General features: G+C 38.6%; 1 protein-coding gene across 1 annotated transcript in view; it reads left to right on the top strand.

Annotated features, from left to right (window-relative positions):
• The window catches only part of LOC110171260 (low-density lipoprotein receptor-related protein 1-like), a 363,394-nt gene that overhangs the window by 90,556 nt on the left and 246,856 nt on the right, over positions 1-25,982 (top strand). Inside the window, exon 3 of the mRNA XM_055160387.1 lies at positions 24,407-24,544. Coding sequence (XP_055016362.1) covers positions 24,407-24,544 — 138 coding nt within the window. The remainder of the gene's footprint in view (positions 1-24,406; positions 24,545-25,982) is intronic.

Below are 25,982 nucleotides of genomic sequence, written 5' to 3'. Positions count from 1 at the left end.
AACCACGTAATCCCCGCGCGCCGGCGAGTCAGTTACACTAGGGAATTTGATTGCCAACCTAACAGCCAATAGAAAATGAGGGAGCCTTTTTTTCTATTGGCTGATGTTTATCTGGCCTCACTACGTCCACAGGTGATAGATTTTCATTCTTTTTTTTTTTTTTTGGTCATCATAATTACAAGGCTGCTGCATCTCTGTAAAGGTATTTTAAACTTTCACTGACAATTTGAAACAAACAAAAAAAAAATCCTCCAAAAAACCTTTAACCAATCGCTGCTATTTGGTCATCACGTATGTAATGCACTGCTAACGGGGTTAACTGGTATATTAAACTTTTCCCAAATCCCGTAGGAAGAAGGACAATAACGTCTTTCCCCTTGAAGAAATTCATCACACATTCTCTTTGTTCCAGCTTTAAATCCTCGATCTCGGGAATCGTTGCCAACACAGAATAGATCACTATTCGCTGATTGGTTGGTGCCCGAACTCACACTTCCAGGGTTTTTGCGAACCGTCTCATGATTCCTGACCTAGTTGCTGGAGAGAAATGAAATTGAGCGGAGGCCGAGTTGAGACATAACTGCACTTAGAGCGGCTTTTTCAATTGTTACGAACACAGACGCTCAGAGCAGTCGAGCATTTTGACTCACTACACTCTTTGGCAAAGTTTGGGCCAATCAAAATGGAATACGCTCGGAAAGTTGGAAAGTTCTACGCGGTTATATAAAACATATTTCCAGTTATCATATACAATACTGTTGGTCTGGAAGGGTTAAACAGATAAGCACTCAATCACCATCTCACTATTGGATTTTTATACTCATACATCGTTCATTCTATACTCCATAAATATTTAGTTTTAGGTACAAATCTCATAATTCTAACTTCTATCCCCAAGTAGGGCATTAAACTGATCTATCTCCATGGAGACTAGCAGGTTTCATCACTCAGTAAAGTTTCACTTATGTGGAGAGAAGCTATTTTGAGCTGTAATAACACCTGCACTTAAATAAAGATAAGTGACAAGACGCCGTACTGGGAACAATCCAGGCAAAGCAAAAACATCTCCATGGAGACAAACAAAAAAGTTGCAGTGTACAGCAGAGGTCTTCAACAGGGGGGTCACAGAGGTACTGCAGGAGGTCGTGAAATCTTTGGTTGATTAGACATTTAGTTTTTTTTGTTGTTGTTTTTTTTTGTCAGTATTTCTTGATTTTTGAAGGATGAGGATGAACTGTTTTTGAGTGGGTTCTGGCTGTGCACTTCTTCGTCACGTCTGTTTCTCTCTTCATTCCCTCGTGTCTCCTTCCCTGTCAAGCTGCAAACATGCCCGGAATTTTTCGTTTCTTCAAGGTTACATGTGAAGAGTTCCGTTACAGCTTTACTTTTACTCACAGCGGAACTTAATCTCAGCACGTATGACCACGCATCAGGAAGGGGTCAGGCATCTTCATTTCCCGTGAGTTTTAACCAGAATCTGTGTATCATTCGTTCATTTTTTCAATATAAAACCAAAAATAAGAAAACAAAATAACAACAGTTTTCTTCATTATTTGGCTCCAAAATGAAAAAACAGATAATGATTCGTTTTTTTCAGTTTTCGATTTTGTGTTTAAATGAAGAATGGAAAAAACGGATAACGGCCGTTTCCTGTTTACGTGACTTCCGTGACTGCGATGCCGGACTTTTGCACTGCGTACAGACTGAACCAGAACTGATCCAGGTCCAGGACCAGAGTGGGACTGAGACTGAGACCAGACCGGGACCAGAGTGGGACTAAGACTGAGACCAGACTGAGACCAGAGCAGGACCAGAGTGGACTCCGAGCTTTGACTCCAAGCCTCTGCAGGGTCCGAGCCTCAGCTTCGAGCTCCGGCCCTGCCGTGGGCTCTGAGCCTCCGGTCTAGTCCCGGTCTGGTCCCGGTCTGGTCCTGGTCTGGTCCCGGACCTGGATCAGTCCTGGTTCAGTCCTTATGCAGCGCAAAAGTCCAGGATCGCAGTCACAGAAGTCACGTAAATGGGAAATGGCCGTTATCAGTTTGTTCCATTCTCCATTTAAACACAAAATCGAAACCTGAAAAAATGAATCATTATCCGTTTTTTCATTTTGGTTTTGGAGCCAAATAATGAAGAATACTTTTGATTTTTCTTTTTCTTATTTTTGGTTTTATATTGAAAAACGAATGAACGAATGATACACGGATTAACCAGGCTCCAGCCGCCTCCTCTCTGTCTACGGAGCGACCGGGAAAGGAGGGGGAGTGAACAGGAGAGGAGGGTGGAGTCGCGTCTTTCCTCTCGCTCCTCAAATCGGAGTGACCGAAAAAGATCAGTGGCCCAAATCAAACTCTTGTCCATGCGCGCTTTGTCACACTTTGAGCCCATTTTCCGTGATGTCGTTGCTCCAGTGATCTGTTCTTCTAGAGTCACCACGAAAACAAAGCGCAACTTAAACTTCAGGCCTGAATTAGCATTGACTCAGGCTTGTTTCTATAAAGGAACGAGTTGAGGCTTAAACTGGAGATGGAGATAGTTTCAGCTCAGGAGTTCAGGATAAGTCTGGATTTGTTAAGCGACTTTGATGGAAAACCTCCCAGTATTGACTGTACAATAACAGGGCAGCTGTTAATACTCGACACTAGGCCCAATTTAATATAAAACACAATTGTATGCCATAAATATATATTCGGGGGTCCCTGGTCTGAAAAACATTGAAGACCCCTAGTGTATAGTATCTTTAAAGCAAACATTACCTGATCTGTTTTGTTTACCTGTGTCCGGGGCTCAGGTCAGGCTCTGCTCTTACGCGTGACCTTCTTACCACAGACGTGCAGCTCCAGCCGATTTGTGTGATCCAAAACAATGGACTTTATTCCCCTGGCCTCATACGCAGGCCCCTCCCTCTCATGTGACTCTGTGCCGGGGCTTATGCACACTGAGAACATGGGGGTGGTGGAAAAAATAGATTCATAATAGGATTGTGAATCTACATGTTCAAGATTCTGAATTAATTCCAGATTCTAAAAAAAATGTTTAAAAGAAATTAAAGTGGATCTGTTCTGTTGGTTACCATTTGTATATTAAGCAAAATGGATTCTTGAGAGCTTTAAGCCAGGTTAAAATGTTGTTACCTCCTCAAAAACAGACCTGGGGTTGTGTTTTGTTTCATTCACACATGTTTGAGGAATCTTGTACTGTTAGTCTGTCATGTCCAAAGCTCAGAATGCTCTTTTCCACTTTGCGTTGTCACAAAGCAGTAGTTTTCAAATGAACCGCTCCTTTTACCTTTAGGTCAGCAGAGATCGGCAATTCCAGGGCTGAACGTATTCAAATTATTCTAGCGAAGGTGTGTGGAGTTTAAAAACACTTACATTACCACATGACATCACAAGGTGGAACAGTGTTTTCAGTTTGAGAGAACAACTAAACTAAATACACAGAATTTACGTGTTAAACATGTTTGAATGAAACAAAACACAACTCCAGGTCTTTGAACAAAAAGTTGCCCCTACTGGAAAATGTAAAAGTGGGCAATGTCCAAACCTGAGGCACAAAGACTGAATATATTAAAAGTACTTTATTGCATTATTGCACTTTCCAGTAAGGACAACTTTTTGTTTAAAGACTACTAGTTTAACCCTGAGTTTGATTATCTTCCGACTCCCCCCTTGGACCTCAGATTTGACGTCACGTTCGAGCTTGAAGTGTATTATTATGTTTCACATGTCGGACTTGGAGAGTAGTGTATAACCTCACTACAACACAGACTACCACACCCACATGCAGTGATATGGACTTAGTAAGGTATTGCGGTAATACAATTGACTGAAATTGTCATCACCAAAGTGTCCAAACACAATGAAAACAGTTCATATTCACATCACATACACATCACAGTGGGCGGACTCCTTGCTCGGTCTACTTTTTCTGCCACCAAGTTCCGAGTTGCCCCGTCCCAGGAAAAGGGGCGTGTCACGAGTGTCGCTAGGCAACTTCCTCGGAAAACCGACTCGGAAGGATAATCGAATGCAGGGTAACCCTGGTAGAGCAGCTGTACTATTATTTTTTAACTCTTTTACCCAGTGAAGCGCTTTGCCTCTTTTCTTCATCTGACAACTCCAGGTCCGTTTGTGATGAGAAAACATGAGAACACAGATGAAAAAAATAGTTTAATATGGACCATTTAACGTTAAATCTCTACGAAATTAACTGGTCCTACACAGTTGAACAAATCTATTATTTTATTGAATTATAAAGTCATAAAATAAACATGTATTTTATATTGAGACTAAAATGATTCACATGAGACAACAGTAGAAAGGAGAAGTGCGTGAGCTGAACATTTGGTATTTCCTGGTGGTTATGATTTGCAAGTTTAATCCATCTTTACATAAATGATTAGATATTGTTTCCTGGTACTTTTTTCTTTTTTTGTTTTTGCACTCCCATATGTGTAGAGTGTCATCTTGTGAGTGCAGTTTGGGCCAGATACATGGAGATTTGTAACAGTATCAAGACCTTTAGCCACACTCTTTTCAGTCAACCATCGATCAATCAGCAGGACATTAGTTTTAAATTTCTTTAGTCGACTACAGCCCTGCAAACAGTATTATGAAATGTCTTAAACTTCGCAGTGAGTTCAGACTTTGTTTACTTCTGATCATAGTAACATCATTTCTTCCACATTGCGTGTTCTTCTTAATCTCTTTCTCGTGTTTCTCTGATGTAAAAATGTAAAACAGACCAAAATAATCCAGTTTTTTAAGATCTTCAAAAGTGAAAGCAGCTGGATTCCAAGAAGTACTTTTTCCCCTGTCTAAATGTAGAATCCACCATCGGTCAGCTGTTTGTAGTATTTGGAGAGGCCTATACAATAAAGCCAGGTCTATTCACATTCTAAAGCAATACTTGAATAGACCCAGGATTGTCATGTCATACATTAGAGAATTTGTCAGTAATGTTAAACCAGAGATTTAAGATTCTGATACTGATACTTTGCAGTGCTATCATGCTGTGGGGAGGGGGGGGGTCTATATGTATGTGTATGGTGGAATGTTCAGCAGTTGCCATGGTAATACAACTCCACATTAGCAAACACTGTAAAAAAAGAGTTAAGATTATGTGAAAACTCAAGGAAAAATACAAAACAACACATTTTCAGCCGCCTGTAATTAACACTGTATGATAACTGAAAAACCTTTGGTTAATGCTAGCTCGCTTGAGACTGTAATTTTACTTTAGAGTGACTTTTAACAGCACAAATCAGCTCACCTGTTGTATTCCAGCCAGGGATGGGCATGATTAGTCGACTAATCGATAACTAATCATTAAGAATTTCATTGATCGCATTAGTTTTTAATCGACAAACTGAATGTATGTTGCTGTGTGTAGTGTAAGGAGTCGAGGCTGCGTCTGACACAAACACTGGAGTTGTGCCTCAAAGTTCCACGTTTGGGTTCTGGCTCCTTGGAGACTGTTCCATCAGTGAGTGTGTTTACAGCACATCAGTGTCCCGGGTATGAGCGGGTTTTTTAAGTATCACGGTTTGGTCATGGTGCATGTAAACACAGTATCCGGAATACTGCAACATAAAGTTGAGTCACATGTGTCCAAACGACAAACACTTTTCAGTCTTTTCATCAAAACAGAAGCCAAAATAAATAAAGTGACCAACATAATTGAAGTGAAATGATGTTAAATAAAGCCTGCACACTTCTGATCTGTGAAAACAAGACATACACACAGAACACACTCACCATCATCACACACAGAACACACTCACCATCATCATCATCATCATCATCATCCCTTTGTGACAGAGAGAACACTCATATTCCACTGAGTTTAGTCCATCAGAAGCTGAACCACATCAGCGCACAAGGAAAGAGCTTTTTTTTTTTTCAGAGTTTATAGTTTATGCAAATGAACCATGTGGTGTTAAGTTTCTGTAAAGCGTAAACAAAAGTGTCAAAGCTGCTTTAAACACGTTATAATGTCAAACAGCTGATGTGGCTCTAGAGTGGTTATGTTTATATGTTGTAAAGTTGAGTTTATTTATGCAGATTAGTAATAGTAATAATAATGATGATAATGTTAATATAAAAACGTTAATGATTAATCAAAAATCAAACGTTAATTCTCCCGACAATCGATTAAGAAAATGTAATCGAATGCCCATCCCTAATTCCAGCTAAATCAACTCTTTCTGGTCAGACTGTGTTAAAATAAAGCTTAGATTAAAGTCTAATTTGAGTGACAGCTTCAGACGGAGCAGTGCCTACAGTTAGCGTCACACCCCCAGAGAACGTTGATGACATCTGCTGCAAAATATCAATACTGTTAGCGTTGGTTCAAATGTTTTCTGACACTATAGAGCACGGAAGCCGAGAGGGGTCACAACAAACGCAAATGCCGCAACAAATACAAATGCGACAACACAAAAAAAGCCACAACAAACCAAAAAAAGCGACAACGGAAATGACCGCGGGACTCTATTTTAATGCAAACGCCACAACAAATACAAACGCCACAACACAAACGCAAATGCCGCAACACATTAAAAAGCCACAACAGATTAAAAAGCCGCAACAGATTAAAAAGCCGCAACACATTAAAAAGCCACAATGGAAGTGACCGTGGGACTCTATTTTCAGACGGACCGATCAAGCGGCAAGTGAAGAAGAAGAACTACAATATGAAACAAATAATAATAAAATAATAAATTACTTTTACTTAAGTTTCCAAGTTCTCTGTTCCTTTACTTTTCATGTTGTAGTTCTTCTTCTTCACTTGCCGCTTGATCGGTCCGTCAGAAAATAGAGTCCCGCGGTCACTTCCGTTGTGGCTTTTTAACGTGTTGCAGCATTTGCATTTTTGTTGTGGCGTTTGTATTTACTGCGGCACTTGCATTAAAACAGAGTCCCGCGGTCATTTCCGTTGTGGCTTTTTTTGGTGTGTTGTGGCTTTTTGTGGTGTTGTCGCATTTGTATTTGTAGCAGCGTTTGTGTTTGTTGTGACCCCTCTCAGCTTCCGTAATAGAGTAATAAATGTACTGCTAGAAACATGGCGGATTTCCATGGTAACGAACATGTTTTGACATTTCATCCCGGGCTTTATAAAAACACGATAATATAAACTTCTCCTGTGTATTTTTTTTGTTTTTGTTTTATTATCCAGGCAGGGCTTCAAGATTCAAGATTAATCACAATCAAATCACACTTTGAATCGACGCAATTAGCAAATCACAAAGGCTGCAGTTTTTGAAGTACCATCATTTCCTCCACAAACAACAAAATCTCCCCTATTTTATTCTGCATAAAACACTTTTAACCGTGTAGTTTAGATCTGTACAAACACGTTCTGAACTGTCCCTGTGTGTCAGATGCCCTCCCTGTATAAATATGTTCTAAAATGTGATTCTTATTTTAGTTTGTCAGCTCATATGTAAATCTTTTTGTCAATTCTCCTGGACAAACGTGAACTTTGAACCGAATCGCAATGAGATCTTTTTCCCAAATCCTTCAGCCTATTGTCCAGTTTACAAATATCCTCTTATACTTTTGCAATCCCTCAGAAATGTGCCTCAACAAATGTGGACAGGTTTTGGCCTTGGTTTGAGTCCTGATGTAGTCCTGGTTTAGTTGTCGTCCTGAAGTTCTGGGTTCAGTTCCAGCTCAGCCCCAGTTGACAGTAAAATAAAAATAAAAAATGCAGAAATATCCTAAAGCAACTTACTGAAAAATGTAAGACTGAAAACAAATAAGTCTAAGTATGGAAAAATGTGTTTGTATTGATCCCAGTTTTGTCTAATACTATTCCACTGCACATTTCCATACATTAAATGTCTTATATTATGCAAATTTGACTCTTGTGAGCTTTAAGCAGTGTTATAATCCTTTTACCTCCTCAAAAACAGACCTGGAGTTGTGTTTTGTGTCATTCACACATGTTGGAGTAACACTTTATTATTACTCTCTCTACATTTCCAAAGCTCAGAATGCTCTGTTCTACCTTAGCTGTTTTCATGTCTGCCAGAACAGTGCGGTGCCAGTTCCCACACTAGTTACTCTGGGAACCAAAGTTTTTACTGCTGAACAACCTGCGTTCAAAACATTTAAGTGAACCCATGATGCGTCATTGACAGTGGGTGTGAATTTGTCACCAAATTAAAAACAAGGCCATACAAAAGCAGATGTCAGTGAGAAAATAACAATTATGGATCACATCATCGACACCAGCGAGCGTTAGACTGATTCATCAGCCGGGTTTCACTTTGTAGAAACCGTCTGACCTCACAGTGTTAGAATTCGTTCGCTCGACGGTAGGTGGGTACTTTTTTTCATTTAACCAATTTGGTCGTGACGTATGTAATGCGCCGCTAACTGGTATATTTAGCTTTTCCCAAATCCCGTAGAAAGAAGGACAATAACGTCTTTCCCCTTGATAAAATTCACCAAACATTCTCTTTGTTCTGGCTTTTCGGGAATCGTTGCAAACACAGAATGGCTGACTCTTCTCTGATTGGCTGGTGCCCGAACTCGCACTTCCAGGGTTTTTGCGAACCATCTAGTGTATTCTTGACCTTAGTCGCTGGAGAGAAATTAAATTGAGTGGAGGCACTAGGTGGCGCCAGCCTGACTAAGCGAGCGTTTGTATCACACAAATCATGATTTATCTGCACCAGGCTCTGCTACAACATCTGATGTGGAGAAGGAAACAGTGACGCCCAATCCAAAGTTGTAACCTCACCATGAGAACTCGGATAGAGCAAATATTTGATCTCTTCCGCTGACCACTGCTCTTCTTGTCACTTGATTTCTCCACCATATTCTACACATTTTTACCACATGTGACCCTGATGACCTTACTGACATGTACTGTGTCGTCACGGTTTGCTTGGAAAAAACAAGTTTTAGTTAACTTTTAGGTTCCTGAACACTCTGATTGTCGGCATGAACACATCAGTTCGTTCGAGTTTATGTGTGGGAACCAGCACAGTTCTCTGTTGGCCTGAAAACGTTACTTATGATGTCATACAGTGATAACAGCTCCTTTTTGATTGGCAATTCCAGGTCTGAAATTATTTAAGTAATGTATGGAGGTTAAAAACACAGTGGAGCACTTCCTGTAGGGTTTGTGTGTTAAACATGTGTTAATAATAAAACAAAACACAACTCCAGGTCCATTTTTGATGAGAGCACAACATTATAACATAGATCAGAGAGTAGCCTGTTATCTCTCTTAAATGTAACAGTTTTTTGTTTTACATTGACAAGGTACTGACACTTGTATTCATCCTATAATAGTTCTATTCTGAATGCTGTTTTTTCCCTGATTATTTTTAACATTCTTATTCTTGTACTTTTATGATGCAGCGCTGAAATCCCCCAATTTTCCCAGTTAAATATTTGTGTATATTATGAATTCCTGTATTCAAACATCATATTTGTCCACTGTTACTTGTTGTCTTGTGCTCCTAAACTTTGGAATCAGCAGAAATGAGTGTTGTTCGATACTAAAATATCAAACATGATTCCGATACTAAGGTATAGACTCGATTCTCAATACTGATTCTGATACCACGATGATAATAAAAGCACTCTTTCTTTAGACTATACAGTAGAATGTGATTTCAACAGTGCTACAGTTCTTTTCTCTTCCCATGTGGTCTTCGACAGTATCTGTGTAAACTCTCAGTCATCCAAGTAGGTTCTATAGAGATCCCTCACAATTAAATACGATATTCAGTACATGGCTCATGATACGATATTGTCACGATACGGTGATACATGTGATAATAATAATCGCACATGATACTCTGGGATGTTTTGCTGTTTTTTTAAGAACCAAATACGTTTTAGAAACTGTTATGTCTGTGCAAGTACTGTATTTTTCGCACTATTAGGCGCTCTGGATTATAAGATACACTGTCATTGAATAGTTTATTTTTGAACTTTTTCACAAATAAACTGCACCGGACTTTAAACGAAACACAACAGTTGAATGGCTCAGTTGCACTTTGTTTGGCACGTTCACAGTGACTCTGGGCTTTGTTCAATTCTGGCGTGTAGGGTAGGGTGACCATATTTACGTTTATGAAAACGGGGTGGGGGGTGGGGCCTCGACATTGAGGTACTCTCACCTCGCAACATGTGCACATGGCCTCCCACTTGTCTCAACCAGGAAGGAAAACAGAATTTCTTGTACAAGTCATCGTTAAATGCACGTTTGCACTTCGGCATGTTGCAGACTGACAGACTGGTTGTGTCTGCTCACTCCTTCTGATGCACAGAGAGCTACTAGAGACGCTCAATTTAATGGCCTTAATGAATGGTAATGAAAACCCAGACATTTCCATCACATTTCCATTTCCAAACCCGGACGCCTAGGACAGGACGCAAAAAAACAGACATGTCTGGGGAAAAACAGACGTTTGGTCATCCTAGCATAGGGAGGGTGCTGTCTGGGACCGCTGGATTGTTGGCGTGTTCGCAGTGACTCAGTTGTTCAGTTGTGTCTAGAAGTGGCACATTGGACTCACTTTTTCGGTTCATTCCTCTGTTCCGTTCCTCGTCGGCGTGGAGTGATGAGTTTGTCTGTGGGTGTTTTTTCGCTGTAGTAGTAATGCTGTAATAGTAATGAAAGTACTAGTACTGTACTAGTACTGAAAATACGGTAATCAAATTTTGGTTTTGATTTGTGCGTCAAACAATCTCCAAACTCATAATCAAGTTGAAACGATTTACGCCATGTTTATTTGGGGATATTTTTATATGAATAAGTATATGTGTTTTACTTTTGAATATATATATATATATATATATAATATATATATATATATATACACACACACACACACACACACACACACATATACATATATATATATATATATATATATATATATATATATATATATATATATATATATATATATATATATATATATATATGTGTGTTTTTCTATGCCTCATTTCATGTTCAAAGTATATTATATTAATTTTATGTTTTATACATCACAAAACTGCTCCAAGGTTCATCTTTATAGCCTGAATTTATTTTCAGTTTGAAAGTTTTGTGTAAATTATCAATAACACAGTGGGATTTTTTTTTTTTTTTTTTGAGAGAGAGAACTGCTGAATAAATGCATTGTGTAACTAAAAAAAAAATACTCGTGATAATGATTTTTTCCATAACTGAGCAGCTCTAGCAACAGTACTTCTTTGTTAAACCATGAAAAACACTTATTGTACAAAATTAATAGGAAGTACATCTATTTTAATCCTGGGAACAATGAATATGTAGACTATTGCATAAACGAGTTTCCTTCCTTTAAATATGCTGCCAACAGCAATGTCTTGGTTAAAATTACTTAAATTAAGAGCATTTGATTTTATTTGAGTTGATTCAACTTGACAAGTAAAATGATCTACCAATAATACATGTTTTTTTTCTTAATTCAAGCAACATTTGATTTTGATTCTTATTTTAGTGCAAAAAGTTGTTGTCTTTCTTCTCTTAAGTGTAGCAAGATGTGTTTTCGTATTTTAAGTACAAAAAGTCTTGTTCCATTCGTACTTGTCAAGTGAAATTTACTCAAATCAGGATTAAACTTTTTTAATTCAAATCATCTTAACTTCACTAGATTTTTGTTTTTGCAGTGTGAGGAACAAAATTGTAGTGATGCTAAATATTAATTCTAAAAGAACCACAAAAATTAAAACAAAATCTTCAGCTCACAATAACGATACTGTATCATCAAATTTCATTATTTTTACACTTTTTTTTTGCAAATAGCATCTGCCTTTGATAAACAATATGACACTAACAGTAGGTGGACATAATTGAAGGCAGCACTGATCTCATATAAAAATAATTTCTCTATCAATAATATTTTTGATCTGGTAAAGTAAAGACTGAACTTTTTATTTTCTTTTAGCAGATAAAACAATTTATGTTCAGATCCTTGTCTTTGCTTCTCTACAGCAAAAAATTACCTGTTGATGGAGACTTGGGCTCAACAGACAATTTGAAGAGAACAAACAAGAATTTTCAGGATGTGGTTGGTACATTCATGGGCCCGGTCAAGCAGAAGTATACATCAAGGCCAAAAATTCAAGTTAATGCATCTGATATAAAGATGTATTCAACAGATACATATGTACTCTAGTTTATGAAACTGTTTACCTTTTTTCTGTACCATTTTTGGTTCTAAAGTTACATACATTTTAAACAAACCATGTATGAAACATGGAACAAAAAATATTTCCCAAATTTCAAAGACCTGCAAATCAAGTAAATAAATGGATGTATTTCATCATATCTTGTGTTATTCCATCTTTGAACTGTTGATGAAGGTACATGATTTAAAAAAAAAAATATTTAAAATGATAAAAATTTGCTTGGAAGGACTGATATATTTTATAGAAATAGTTTCCTTTCATTTTGAAGTAATATTAAAGTATTCAGAAGAAAAAAGCTGACAAATTATGTAAAATCATGCACCTTCTACTTGCTTGAACAATTTTCCCTCTGTTACTTTTCCCTCCGTTACCATGACCTTTCTTAATAAAAAATCTCATTACTCAAAAAGTAAGAGGTTTTTCAACCTAATCTTGTACCATATGGTAGAAAACTACATGAAGCAAATATTCAAACCAGTTTGTTAAGGATATGTAAGTGAGAACCACTAGTTATCACTGTTTGTATTTATTGCCCAAAAACTGCTGCATATTTCATTCCCTCCGTTACCGACATGAGTTTTTTTTATTTTTTGTCAACAACTTGAAAGAATATCACAGGTTTAACTTTACCCTGTTGGAGTGTTAACTCTTTCCTACATTCTGATACTTTACTTATTTCAATAGTCCCTCTAGTTTCTGAATAAGAGCTGTTTGAATGTAAAAAATCTGCCCCTGTTTCCCTCCGTTACCACTTGAATGGACCCATATGTAGTTTTAAAAAGCATGACAATATCAAGTAATCCAAAGTATTCAGATTACGTTACTCACTTTAAGTAATTTAATGGATTACGTTACAAACTACATTTTGGGGTATGTAATCTGTAATCTGTAGTCAAATACATTTTAAAAGTAACATTCCCAACACTGTGCATGGATTAGTACTTTTGACAACCCTCACAGAAACACTCCATACACAGAAAGTATGTGAAAGTGAAAACTGGAAAATGAAATGTTGTGGACTTTTCCTTTGCTGGTGGGAGTTGTCAGAGTAGATTAGTGTGTCTGTAGTCGAACTTTACGCAGATATTTTGACTCACCGTACCATGGAAAAGACTGGTGTTTGCTCTTCTATCTGGACCAAAGAGAAGTTTAATTTTTGGAACACAGAAGGAACAGTTTGGTTTGTGCAGACACTTCTCAAAACAACATCTGTCTACATGATACACTGCTGGGATTTGGTCTTCTTTTAACCTATCTGTCATCTCTGCATCCCTCTCGTCGCTTGTTTATTTTATATTTTCAGAGCTGTGTCTGACTTTTACTAGTTCATTTTAAACAGTTTGCAGTGATTCAAAGTTATTCCTCTTTTACTTTATGCAATCAGAGCGTCTTAGTGATTCACCACAATATATGAGACAGTTTATAAGTGTACTTGTCTTTATTCACTGTTCAAATGTTGTTGGTCTAAATATGGACAAAGGCAAAAGCAGAACCAAAGTTGAGACCTGTCTTTATTGTTGCAGTACAGGTTCATCTAAAGGTGCATTGTGTAACTTTTCTGGTTGAGGGTCCACCTGTTTGTGTCCATTGAGATGCTGAAGCTTTGCATGAGATGTTAGACAAATATCTAATCCACATAATAACAATAATCATAAAATGATCAAATAAACGCTCAGTTTTAATCATACCAGTCTTAAATAGGGGTGTACAAAAATATCAAAATATTGATATATATCGTATCATTTAATGTGATGATACAGTATTGATATCGTGGGCTGCCGTATTGCTATACCACCAAGAGGAAGGAAACTCGTTTATGCGACACTTTTGACATTTTCAACGTTAAAATGTTTTTGCTTCAGATGAACTTTGCACAAGAAGTGGTTTAACAAAGACTTTTACTATTATAGCCATGATTTAGACATCATTTTTTATTGAACCTTATCGAAAGTTCGAAACAATTTGAAATCTACTGTATCAAATCGAAAGTGCACTGTATCGAGATATGTATCGTATGTATTCAGGTATGACAATAAAACAATAAAACCCTCAAAATAAAATAAGAGCAAAACTTTAGAATAGCAATAAATAATAATAAAAAAGAAAATTAAATTATAAATAAATAAAAGACAAAAAGGAGCACACAACTCATGCGGTATTAAAAGCCACAGAGTAAATGTGTGTCTTGAGAAAAGACTTAAAACTCCACTCGACTCCACTGTTGGGGCTGTGGGGACGTGGGGGGGTAGAGTATTCCAAATATTGCTTTAAACTTACCTTAATAGAAAACATGACCAAGCCAAGTTACAAATCACATCAGTTTTTTAGCAATAAAAACACATTTGAATAACTAAACATATTTTGATTGGGATACAGTGGAACAATCCAGGCAAAGAAACAACATGTCCATGGAGATAAGGATAAATGTTACAAAGTGCATCTTTTAGTCATCTCAAATCAGAACGATATGAACATTTCACAAGTTGACTCTGCAAAAAATATTTTGCAATATTGTGCAATGTTCTGACATGCTCTTACACTGACAGTAAATGAGGAGAAGAGGATGCACCACAGGCCAAAGACAAGTCACATGAAATACTGAGAAATGAACACACACAAGACTTCAACTCACTGGAGTGGCTAAACTCTGTAGTAGTAGGAGTAGCAGCAGTAATAGTAGCAGTAGTAGTAGTAACAGAAGTAGTAGCGGTAGTGGTAGTGGTGGTAGTTGTAGTGGTAGTAGTAGTAGTAGTAGTAGTAGTAACAGTAGTGGCAGTAGTAGTATTAGCAGTAGTAATGGTAGTAGTAGTAGTAATAGTAGTAGCAGGAGTAGGAGTAGCAGTAGTAGTAGTAGTAGCCATAGTAGTGGTAGTGGTAGTAGTAGTAGTAGTAGCAGTAGCAGGAGTAGTAGTAGTCAGTTGTAGTAACAGTAGTAGTAGCAGTAGTAGTAGCAGTGGCAGTGGTAGTAGTAGTAGTAGTAGTAGTAGTAGTAGTAGCAGTAGCAGTAGCCGTAGTAACCGTGGTAGTGGTAGTAGTAGTGTAGTAGTAGTAGTAGTAGCAGCAGTAGCAGCAGTAGCAGTAGTAGCAGTAGTAGTAGTAGCAGTAGTAGCAGTAGTAGTAGTAGTCAGTAGTAGTAACAGTAGTGGCAGTAGTAGTATTAGCAGTAATCAGTAGTAGTAGCAGTAGTAACGGTAGTGGTAGTAGTAGTAGTAGTAGTAGTAGTAGCAGTAGCAGTAGTAATGGTAGTAGTGGTAGTAGTAGTAGTAGTAGTAGTGTCAGTTCATGTATAAATAAACCATATCTTCTACATTTCGAACTATTGTAGGAGCAAAGACGAGCTCCGCCTGGTGTATTGTGTGGTGTTGGTGCAGAGTGAGTCTCCTCCTCTGTGTGTGTGTGTGTGTGTGTGTGTGTGTGTGTGTGATGCCTCCTCCTCTGTGTGTGTGTGTGTGATGTCTCCTCCTCTGTGTGTGTGTGTGTGTGATGTCTCCTCCTCTGTGTGTGTGTGTGACTGTGTGTGTGTGTGTGTGTGTGTGTGTGATGTCCTCCTCCTCTGTGTGTGTGTATGTGTGATGTCTCCTCCTCTGTGTGTGTGTATGTGTGATGTCTCCTCCTCTGTGTGTGTGTGATGTCTCCTCCTCTGTGTGTGTGTGATGTCTCCTCCTCTGTGTGTGTGTGATGTGTGTGTGTGATGTCTCCTCCTCTGTGTGTGTGTGTGATGTCTCCTCCTCTGTGTGTGTGTGATGTCTCCTCCTCTGTGTGTGTGTGTGATGTCTCCTCCTCTGTCCTCCTCTGTGTGTGTGTGTGATGTCTCCTCCTCTGTGTGTGTGTGTGATGTCTCCTCCTCTGTGTGTGTGTGTGTGTGTGTGTGTGATGTCTCCTCCTCTGTGTGTGTGTGTGTGTGATGTCTCCTCCTCTGTGTGTGTGTGTGTGTGTGTGTGTGATGTCTCCTCCTCTGTGTGTGTGTGTGTGTGTGTGTGTGTGTGTGATGTCTCCTCCTCTGTGTGTGTGATCAGTCTTTGTCAAACGTGACCAACACTAAACACAAACGCTCCTCAGAGGAACAACAAAACAGCTTTGTCATGATCAGGACTCTCTCTCTTCTTTCACTTTCATTTTGTGACTTTTACAAATGCAAAAACACCACGAGGATGTAGCACGAGCCTCAGCTAAACTCTGGAAATAAAGAGACATTACACACAGAGCTGGAGCCTGATACTCACTCAGACTAACTTACTGGTAGAAGAAACAAGTGATGGTGTGAACATCACAGTGTGACTGTGTCACACCATTTAAACTCCTCCTAAACATCATGTAGTGTCACATCAACAATATGATGAAGAACAAAAATGGAGTAGTGGACACGAGTCTTTAGAGATGGATAGACCTCCTGTCATGACACATTTTGAAGTACAAAAGGTAAATATAGATGATAAATGATAGTATTGAAATTACATTTTTTTACTAATACAAAAACCTAAGAGCAGATTTAAACCACAATCTATTCTCAGTCTACAATATTGTAAAAAAAAAAAAACACGAGTTACAATAAATATTAGGGATGCAACAATACAGTTTTCCCACGATTCAATATGTATCTTGATGCAGGGGTCACGATATCGATTCAATTTCAAAATATTTTAAGAAGTGGTAAAGAAAAATCTCATGTCATTTTTTTTTTTTTTTACCTCCGCCAAGGAGGTTATGTTTTTGCCGGCGTTTGTCTGTTTGTTTGTTTGTTTGTTTTGTTTGTTTGTCTGTCTGTTAGCAACATAACTCAAAAAGTTATGGACCGATTTTGATGAAATTTTCAGGATTTGTTGGAAATGTGAAAAGGAAGAACAATTTTGTTTCTCAATATCTCGGTTAATTATTGACCAAACCCCATGAAATTTGACTCAGGGATGGACAATGGGATCCTCTTTCATATTCCAAAGGCTGATCCGGATCTGATCCAGAAGACTGATTTTATCGCAATTTATATAAAAAATGGGGGTAGTCCTTGGTGAAGGTCTGCGCTCTCTGAGTGCTTTTCTAGTTTTTTAATATAATAACATGATATTAATGAAACATTACATACAGTACATTACAGTACAACTCTTGTACAGCTGTACTTTATATGTGAAGTGTTTTAGTTCATTTGGTTTGGTGATTTACAGCTCAGAATTTTTATTCAGAGAAAGAAGAATAGAACTTTCTCAGTTTATTTTATATTTTATAATAGAACCAGTCTACTCTTTATATAGACTGTAGTGGAGTTACACTAGCAGTCGATATTACACTTTTCCTTTTTTAATGGTGAGTTCTTTTCCTCCTGAGTTTTTCTCGTCTCGCTGCATCACACAGACTCCGGTGTCGGTGCTGCTCTACCTCGTCTTCCAGCAGCAGCAGAGACAGACAGCAGCTCCTCCCACACTGCCCCCTACAGTCTGTGACTCACACTATTCTGGACACTAAAACTATGTTATATTTCATAGAAATGTGCCAACAGACCTTCTTCTGAGGAAAACGTGTGAGACAGAGTCTGAGAAATAGATCATGTATATAACATGTGTGTATATGAGCGCATTTGATCTAAGCCGATGTAAAGCCTAAAGCAATTCTAAAGTATTTAAAAGTTAATATCTTTGTCATCCCTGGGTTTATCAACATAAAAACATAAAAACAAGTGCGTGAAAGATCAGACTTTCCTCTATTAAAATATTTCAGCTGTAAGTCCCTAAGGAGCAGTTTTCTTGCTGCATCTGAGTAAAACTCTGTGATAACTGTTTGTCTTTCAGACCAAAATAAATGACAACACAGCGGCATGGAGGGACACGTGCACATCGACCAAACAGCTGTATCGAATCATGGATCAGTTTCGAATGATTAAATATTAAATCAAATATAGTTACATCCCTAATAAATACACAGCAGAATTAAACACTTTAGTAGTTAGTTTACATCTGTAATGAATCATAGTAGTTCTTTATACAACCTTTTTACAGTTCAAATCTGATCATTTAGACAAAAAACAACCACAAATTTCCCAGTAGTACACAGAAAATTTACACACGATAAATACTGACCCTAAAAATACTGTCTCATCTTTCATATATTAAACAATAAGCCAATATAGTAATTATGTTGACAGGAATAACCAAAGATAATAGCAAGTTGGAGCTTCTGAGATGTTTCCAGAGCAGACAAATCATAGTGAAGGTGATGATGTAAGAGCAGCTCCAGTGATGTGGAGTCCTCTGTTCTGGTTTGACCCAGAGTTTGTGCACTGACTCACTTTGTTAAACAGACATCTGCTGCACATTCCACTCAGAGACAGACTCACGATTCAGATGGAAAATACTGATCCACTGAGGAACTTCTGTCAACAACATGGACCCTGCTATAATGTGGACTTTTACCTAGAAAATGCCTTTAAATGTTTGGGTTCACTGTTCTTTTAGAGTTCAAGTAAGATTAATACTGGGAAAATATTTACTTTTTAGTCTTATATTACACAAAACTGACTCTTGTGAGCTTTAAGACATGTTATAATGTTACCTCCTCAAAAACAGACCTGGAATCACATTTTGTTTCATTCAACAGCTCCTTTTACTTTTAGTTCAGTAGAGTTTGGCAATTCCAGAGCTGAAATTATCCAAATGGTTGAAGTGAAGGTGTGTGGAGTTTAAAAACACAGTGGAGCACTTTGTATTACCACATGACATCACAAGGTGGAACAGAGTGTTTTCAGTTTGAGAGAACTAAACCTAAGAACCTAAATATGGAGGATGTGTGTGTTAAACATGTGGGAAAGAAACAAAACACAACTTGACTGGGTGTAACAAATACAAACTTTTCTTGGGGGACCCATATTTAAAAAATGTCAAACCTTTGCAACCGAAGTGAATAGACATTATTCATAAATCACAAAATAAAGGTGGATTTGAGCATTATTGAACACTGAACAATTAGTATTACTCAAGTTTTAAACCATGAAAAACCGTCATTGAAGCAGCAGTTAAAGGATCCATAAATCACCTATTTGGACATTAAATGAAGCCCATTTCTTTTTCTTTTCAACATTAAATTGAATCAGCCATACTGGAACAAACCAGCCTCTCTTATGTGTCAGAAGTGTATATCACAAACCTACATATAGATAGTGACAAGGCGACCCCCAAAAAATGTCTTTGGGAAACACTGACATAAACTATGATTATTTTGTGGTGAAAATGATATTGTATTGTGAAAGACTTTTTAAAATGAATTCATCATAAAGTTCAGACAAAGTCACCATTTGTACTCTTTGTGTCCATGGAACTTTGCCACGAATAAAACTCGACTCAAACCAGAACTGGACTTTCTAGAATTTTTTTGTGGCCTAGACTAGTGACGCAGTGAGAATGTGAGACACGCCGGTGCTCTCTAAAAACAATCTAACGTTAAAGTTACAGGTGCTGTGTATGAGTTTTTGGTGGACGCTCCGCAACCTCCTTGTTTCCATGGAGATGTTATTTCTTTACATATAATGTTCCACAGTATGACATTAATGTGGCCATACTGGTTTGTCAAAGTCAGATCTCAGAAGCTCAGCAGGGTTGGGCTTTGTTAGTACTTGGATGGGAGACCACTGGGAAAATCAGGAGCTACAGTGGGGCGCCAGTGCAAAAACTGTTGTGTCCTTAGGCAAGACACTTCACCCACATGGCCTAGTAAGAAAGTGATGTGTGTGTGTGTGTGAGTGTGTGATGGTGGTGGTCGGAGAGGCTGATGGTGCAGATTGTCAGCCTTGCTTCTGTCAGGGCAGCTGTGGCTACAGTAGTAACTTACCGCTACTGAGTGTGGAGTAAATGTGAAATGCTTTACATGTCTTGAAAGGTGCTGTATAAATGCAATTATTTATGAACAATAATGTTTGAAAAATCCCTCAGTCGTCCAGGTAGAGTCCAGAGCAAAAGGAGAAATTCAGTTTGTCAACTAGACAAAAGTTTATTTGGTCGAATAGGTTTCTCAGCTGATCCAAGCTGCTTCTTCAGCTCTTATATCTGTCTGCAGGGAGGAGCTAACTACAATGAAACTACTCTGAAACTAACACACCAACTTGTTTACAGTTTCTGTTTGTTAAATAGACTTATTAATAGGGTGATCATATTTCAGTTTGTAGAAACCCAGACACCTTACCAGGGGTGGGTGGTGGGGCTTCAACACTGAGCTACTCTTACCTCGCAAACTGTGCACATGGCCCCCCACTTGTCTCGACAGGGATGGAAAGCGGGGAATTTCTTGTGCAAGTAATAGTTAAATGCACATTTGTGTTTCGGCATGTTACAGACTGACCGACTGTTTGTGTCTGCTCGCTCCTTCTGAGTGCACAGAGAGCTACGAAAGCCGCTCAGTTTAATGGCCCAATGAAAGATAATGAAAACCTGAACATTTGCATCACTTTATAAAAAAAAAACAAACAAAAAAAAAAAACGGATGGCCAGGACAGGATGCAGATTAGAGTTGTAAATCACAGATAATATGTAGGTAGTGCCTCCCTTCAGACAGATAGTGTGTCCACCAGTGTCTGACCAGAACTGAAGAAGCAGCTTGGATGAGCTGAGAAACATATTCAACCTAAGTAATGGTAAATAATTCATTAAACTTACCTTCTTACCTTATCTTCATTGACACCAGCCATTAACTCCACCAGGCCAAGGTACAGAGGTACAGGTCAGATCTATGGAAACACGACCCACTCACAGTTACAATTTAGTTTTTCAAGTTTTTTTTTTTTTTTTTTTTTAGTAATAAACAAGACTTAAGTGCAAGATAGAAATGCTAGGCGGTAAAGCAAAGTACCAGCACCATGGAGATGTTGTTGCCTCAGAAGGTTCCACAGTATGGCATTACACTTACCTATCTTGCATTTATTTCACTATGGATGTTTTTATTGCTTAAAAATACAAGCCTCTCCACAGATGTGACCTGCAACTCTCCCTGATGATCCCCTGTTCTGATACGGCTCAAGATCATTCTAAAGCCTGTCCTGTGAACGTTACTTTTTAATATCGATACCTGCGAAAAATGTGGATCGTTCCAGGCAAATCTATAACATCACGAAGGAGACAAGCGTGTAAAACTAGTAAAATTCCATAGTGCATCTTTAAAACAAGCTGAAACACAAACTTCAGACTCCATCCGTCTATTTTTTGTAATTCCAGATAGAGACTTGAGTTTAGCTTTGTGTGTGGCGGATCCATTCTATATTGACATCTTTGTGACACACGCTCCTCTTCCTAAAATTGGTTTTGATTTGGGAGGTTTTCTATTACAGTGATAAGAGTGGAGAGGTGAGGAGGGACGCAATCAATCAGTGCAGATCAGCCAACCAGCTCAAGAGGCTCTGTGTGTGAGCTGCTACCTGTTCTCCAGTCTGTTCTGTTCTCCTGTCTTCATCTCAAACAACAAAGCTTATTTTTTTGTTTTTGTTTTTATTCTCATATCTGGTAGGTGGTACTTTGAATTCTACTAGGGTTGTCAAAACTAGTGTTGAAAATCAGATACAATTCAATACTAAAACTAGTGTTGAAACTAGATTCTCATTTGAGTAGGTATTGATACTAAAACAGTCCCATTCTCAGGACAGAAATGAAGCTTTCCTGAATAGCTTTAGAATGATCTTGAGCTGTATCAGAACAAGTACTATAAGGTACACTTAAAATCCATAGTGCCCCTTATAATCCAGTCCACGTTATGTATTAATTCTGGTTGTGTTTACTGACCTTGAACTGATCTTATGTGGTACACGGCGCTCAAAAATCTGTCAATATATTTTAGTACAACTCTGGTAAACTACGAAGCAGCACTAGTCCAATGAGATTCATTTGGTCTTCTGATCTGTCTGTTGCTGTGACATGTCACAGCAACATCACGTGATCACTCTGAGGAAGACCGTTAGTGAGCAGTCGAAACTGTCATGTATGAAACAAAACTCTAGGTCTGAAAAAAGAACCTAATAACATACGCAGCAGCACTGCTTGATGGATTGTTGGAGCATTATGGCTGCTGTAATCAGGAGCCTCGTGGAGAAAGTGCGTCATGTCCTTCAGTCTGACAGAAGCTGAACCGCACCAATGCACAAGGAGTGAGGCGTTTTTTTCCAGTGCTTATAGTTTATGCAAATGAGTCATGTGGTTTTAAGTTTTGTTTCTGTAAAACGTAAACAAATGTGCCAAAGCTGCATTAAACACATTATTGCTCTATGTATATTTGAGTTGTCCTCGTAGGAAAAAAATTAAAAATTAAATGATCTACCCACATTCACATTCATAATCCACATTCACCAAGACAGAGTAAATGTGTATTACGATCTGCCAATGGATCGTTGGACTCCTGGGCTAAGGATCAGTCTAGAGTGTTTGTTTGTTTCTCTTAATGCGTCTTATAATCCGGTGCACCTTTTGTATGAAAATACAGTAGATGAGAGAATTCAACATTACTGATATTGTGCCTAATAAATCCTGTGCTCCTTATAGTCCAAAAAATAGGGTATATGAGCATATAGACTAGTACATGCCTATGGTCCACTATGGAACCTGCCTGGACCACTGAGGGATTACACACATATAAGACACATGGGAATAGAAATGAAAGTACTATGTGTAATGACATTCTACTGTCTAAATACAGAGTTTTTATGATCATGGTGGTATTGAGTATCTATTCCTTAGTACCAAAATCAAGTCAACTTTTCTAGCGGGGGGTCCACCACCTGCCTTCTTGCATAGTAAAGGATCAAGAAAACAATTAATTCCACCGGCCCAAATTGCAGGTCAGATCTCCGCAAAGGTAACCCCGCTCACTGTAAGGACGAGCAATAAAAACACACCTGCAATTAAATAAATCCTGGACACATGCGTTAATGCCATACTGTGGAATATTTTAAACAACACAACATGTTTCTGTATGGAGACAGCGGCAGTGGCAGAGCTTCTCCCAGAAGAGTTACATAGTGCACCTTCACCCCGGGCTCAGACTGGCCCCGGTCCAGCTGTAGTTCAGTGTGGGACTGGTCTTATTGAGGACCAGAGTTCTGCGGCTGTTGTGGTCAGCACCTTTGAAGGCCGCCCAGAGACGCCTTCACACCATAACTATTGATTTATTTTTTAAAAAACGCTGCGGTCGCTCCGGCGTCCAGCAAAAATAGAATCCAACTAAATTGATCCAGAGCGCCGCAGCAACTCCACCTGCACCACCGGACTGCACATGTGCACTCTGAGCTCCTCTGGTACTCTTAACTATACACAGTACTCAGCCAGCACATGCACTGAATGTATACATGTGTGTTTGAGTAAAACAGCTGATTGACAGATTGTAGAGTGTTTACAGCTGTCATGTTCAATTATGATTCAAATAACTGTGATCCATATTTCTCCAGAATCAGCAGCATGTGCATGTGACTGTGTTAATGGGATGGTGACTGGCACAGAGCGGCAGTCACACTCCTAACACTAGGTTCACGCTAGGCCGGCACAAGAACATAATCAAATCAAAATCACAAGCTGACGCAATTATCAAAAGGCAAAAGGTGCAATTATGTTGATTTGAATGTCCTCTGTAAAGAACAAAATACCCTGTGTTTTATAGAAAAATCTTCTCAGAAAGGTTAGTGCTCCTGGAGTTTTTGGACAGAATCCTTTCTCAACTTTTTCAAAACTGTGCAGCTCTAGTTCATACTTCATTAAAGCTGTATTATGTAACTTTTCTGGTGGAGGGTCTGTCAAATGTTTTTCTCCATGGAGATGTTATTGCTTTGTCTGGAATGTTTCACTGTATGGCATTAAGCGTTTCTATCTTCATGCAGACCCAACCTGACCAAGTTACAGGTCAGATCTGTGGATAGACGACCCTCCTCACAGTCAGAATGTCTGTTTTACCCACAGAAACAAGCAGGTGATGGGCCCCAACCAAAGTTACACAGTGTAGCTTTAAAGATGCAGCGGAGTTAAAAAAATATTGCGTCTAGATGCTGTTTTAATCAAATTTTGGTGTTTAAAACGCACCACACGAGATCAATGATTCAGTTGTACTTTACGCCACCAAAGAACTGCACACAAAAACACATAACACAGACAAACGGTTAATAGTCAACTCTCACACTGAGTTAAAAGCCAAGGGGAAAAAATTGTCTCTACAACAGAATCAAAACTGGTTGTCATGAATACTTTTTTATAATAATTATTTTTGTTTGTGTCCAGGTCCCCACAGCGCAGTGTCGCGGTGTCCTCCAAACGAGTTCCAGTGTGGAGGGACGGAGCTGTGCATCCACATGAGCAAACTGTGTGATGGAGCTCCGGACTGCACAGACGGATGGGACGAAGGACCACACTGCAGAGGTACCGTCTCTTGTGAGCTTTAAGCCATGTTAGAATACTCTTACTAGGGATGGGCAACTAGTGGATATCTGATCATTAAGAATTTCGTCGATCGCATTCATTTTTAATCGACAAACAGAATGTAGGTTGCTGTGCATAGCGTAAGGAGACGAGGCTGCGTCTGACACAAACACTGGAGTTGTGTCCCACAGTCCCACGTTTGGGCTCCTTGGAGATCACTGTTCCACTCCAGGGTAGCTGCGGGGTCTTAAAAGTCTTAAAAAGGTCATAATTTCCTGGTCCTACATTTAAGGCCTTAAAAAGTCTTAAATTATATTGTCCGAGTCTTATTTTTTTCACAAAGGTCTTAAATTTCATTAGTCTATTTTTTGTATACTCATTCAGGTTGCAGTGCGATGTTAAATGGAGGGAGGGAAAAAAAACAACATGAAATCATGCAACGTGAATGAACGTCTAATTTGGAGTATGCGCGAACAGTACTTTGGTTTCTGGCGCCGGCAGCAATGAATAAACAGTAGAGTGGAGGAAGACGCTGGATGGATCATGGGAAAGTGTAGATTTAATCCACAGTGGCTCTTAGATTCTCTTTATAGTAGTTGGTTGGTTCATTAGTAGAATTGGATCTGGTGTTTTTCGCCTGTGTAATGGGTGTGATTTTGGTCTTAATTTTCATTTAAGTGGTCATAAAATGGTCTTAAAAAGTCTTAAATTTGGGGTAGTCAAACCTGGGGACACCCTGCACTCAGTGAGTGTGTTTACAGCACATCAGTGTCCTGGGTATGATTGGGTTTTTGGAGTATCCCGGTTTGGTCATGGTGCATGTAAATGCAGTATCCTGAATACTGCAACATAAAGTTGAGTTACATGTGTCCAAAAGAGAAACACTTTTCAGTCTTTTCACAACAGAAGCCAAAATAAATAAAGTGAGCAACATAAATAAAGTGAAATTATGTTCCACTGAGTCGAGTCCTTTAGTCCAACAGAAGCTGAACCGCATCAGCACACAAGGAAAGAGCTGGGGTTCTTTTTTCAGAGCTTATAGTTTATGCAAATGAATCTTGTGGTTTGACGTTTCTGTAAGATGTAAACAAATGTGTCAAAGCTGCATTAAACACATTATAATGTCAAACAGGCTGATGTGGCTCTAGAGTGGCTATGGTTTATATATGGTAAAGTTGAGTTTAGTTATGCAGATTAATAATAATAATAATGATCATTTTAATATAAAAACATTAATAATTAATTGAAAATTGATTGTTAATTCTCCCGACAATCGATTAAGAAAATTTTATTGAATGCCCATCACTAGCTGTTGCCTTCTCAATAACATACCCAGTGTTTTTAAACAGAAAGTTACCCTCTTCAACCATCTTGCTGGTCAAAACTCCTTGGCATCCCTTCATGCAATAAAGGACTTTTAATATATTCAGTCGGAGGA

Source organism: Boleophthalmus pectinirostris, unplaced genomic scaffold (assembly GCF_026225935.1).
Source record: "Boleophthalmus pectinirostris isolate CB_2022bp ecotype Guang Dong unplaced genomic scaffold, ASM2622593v1 HiC_scaffold_3, whole genome shotgun sequence".
In the NCBI taxonomy this organism is placed as follows: domain Eukaryota; kingdom Metazoa; phylum Chordata; class Actinopteri; order Gobiiformes; family Gobiidae; genus Boleophthalmus; species Boleophthalmus pectinirostris.
The sequence above is the reverse complement of the archived record's forward strand: the minus strand, read 5'-3'. Positions and strand labels throughout refer to the sequence as shown.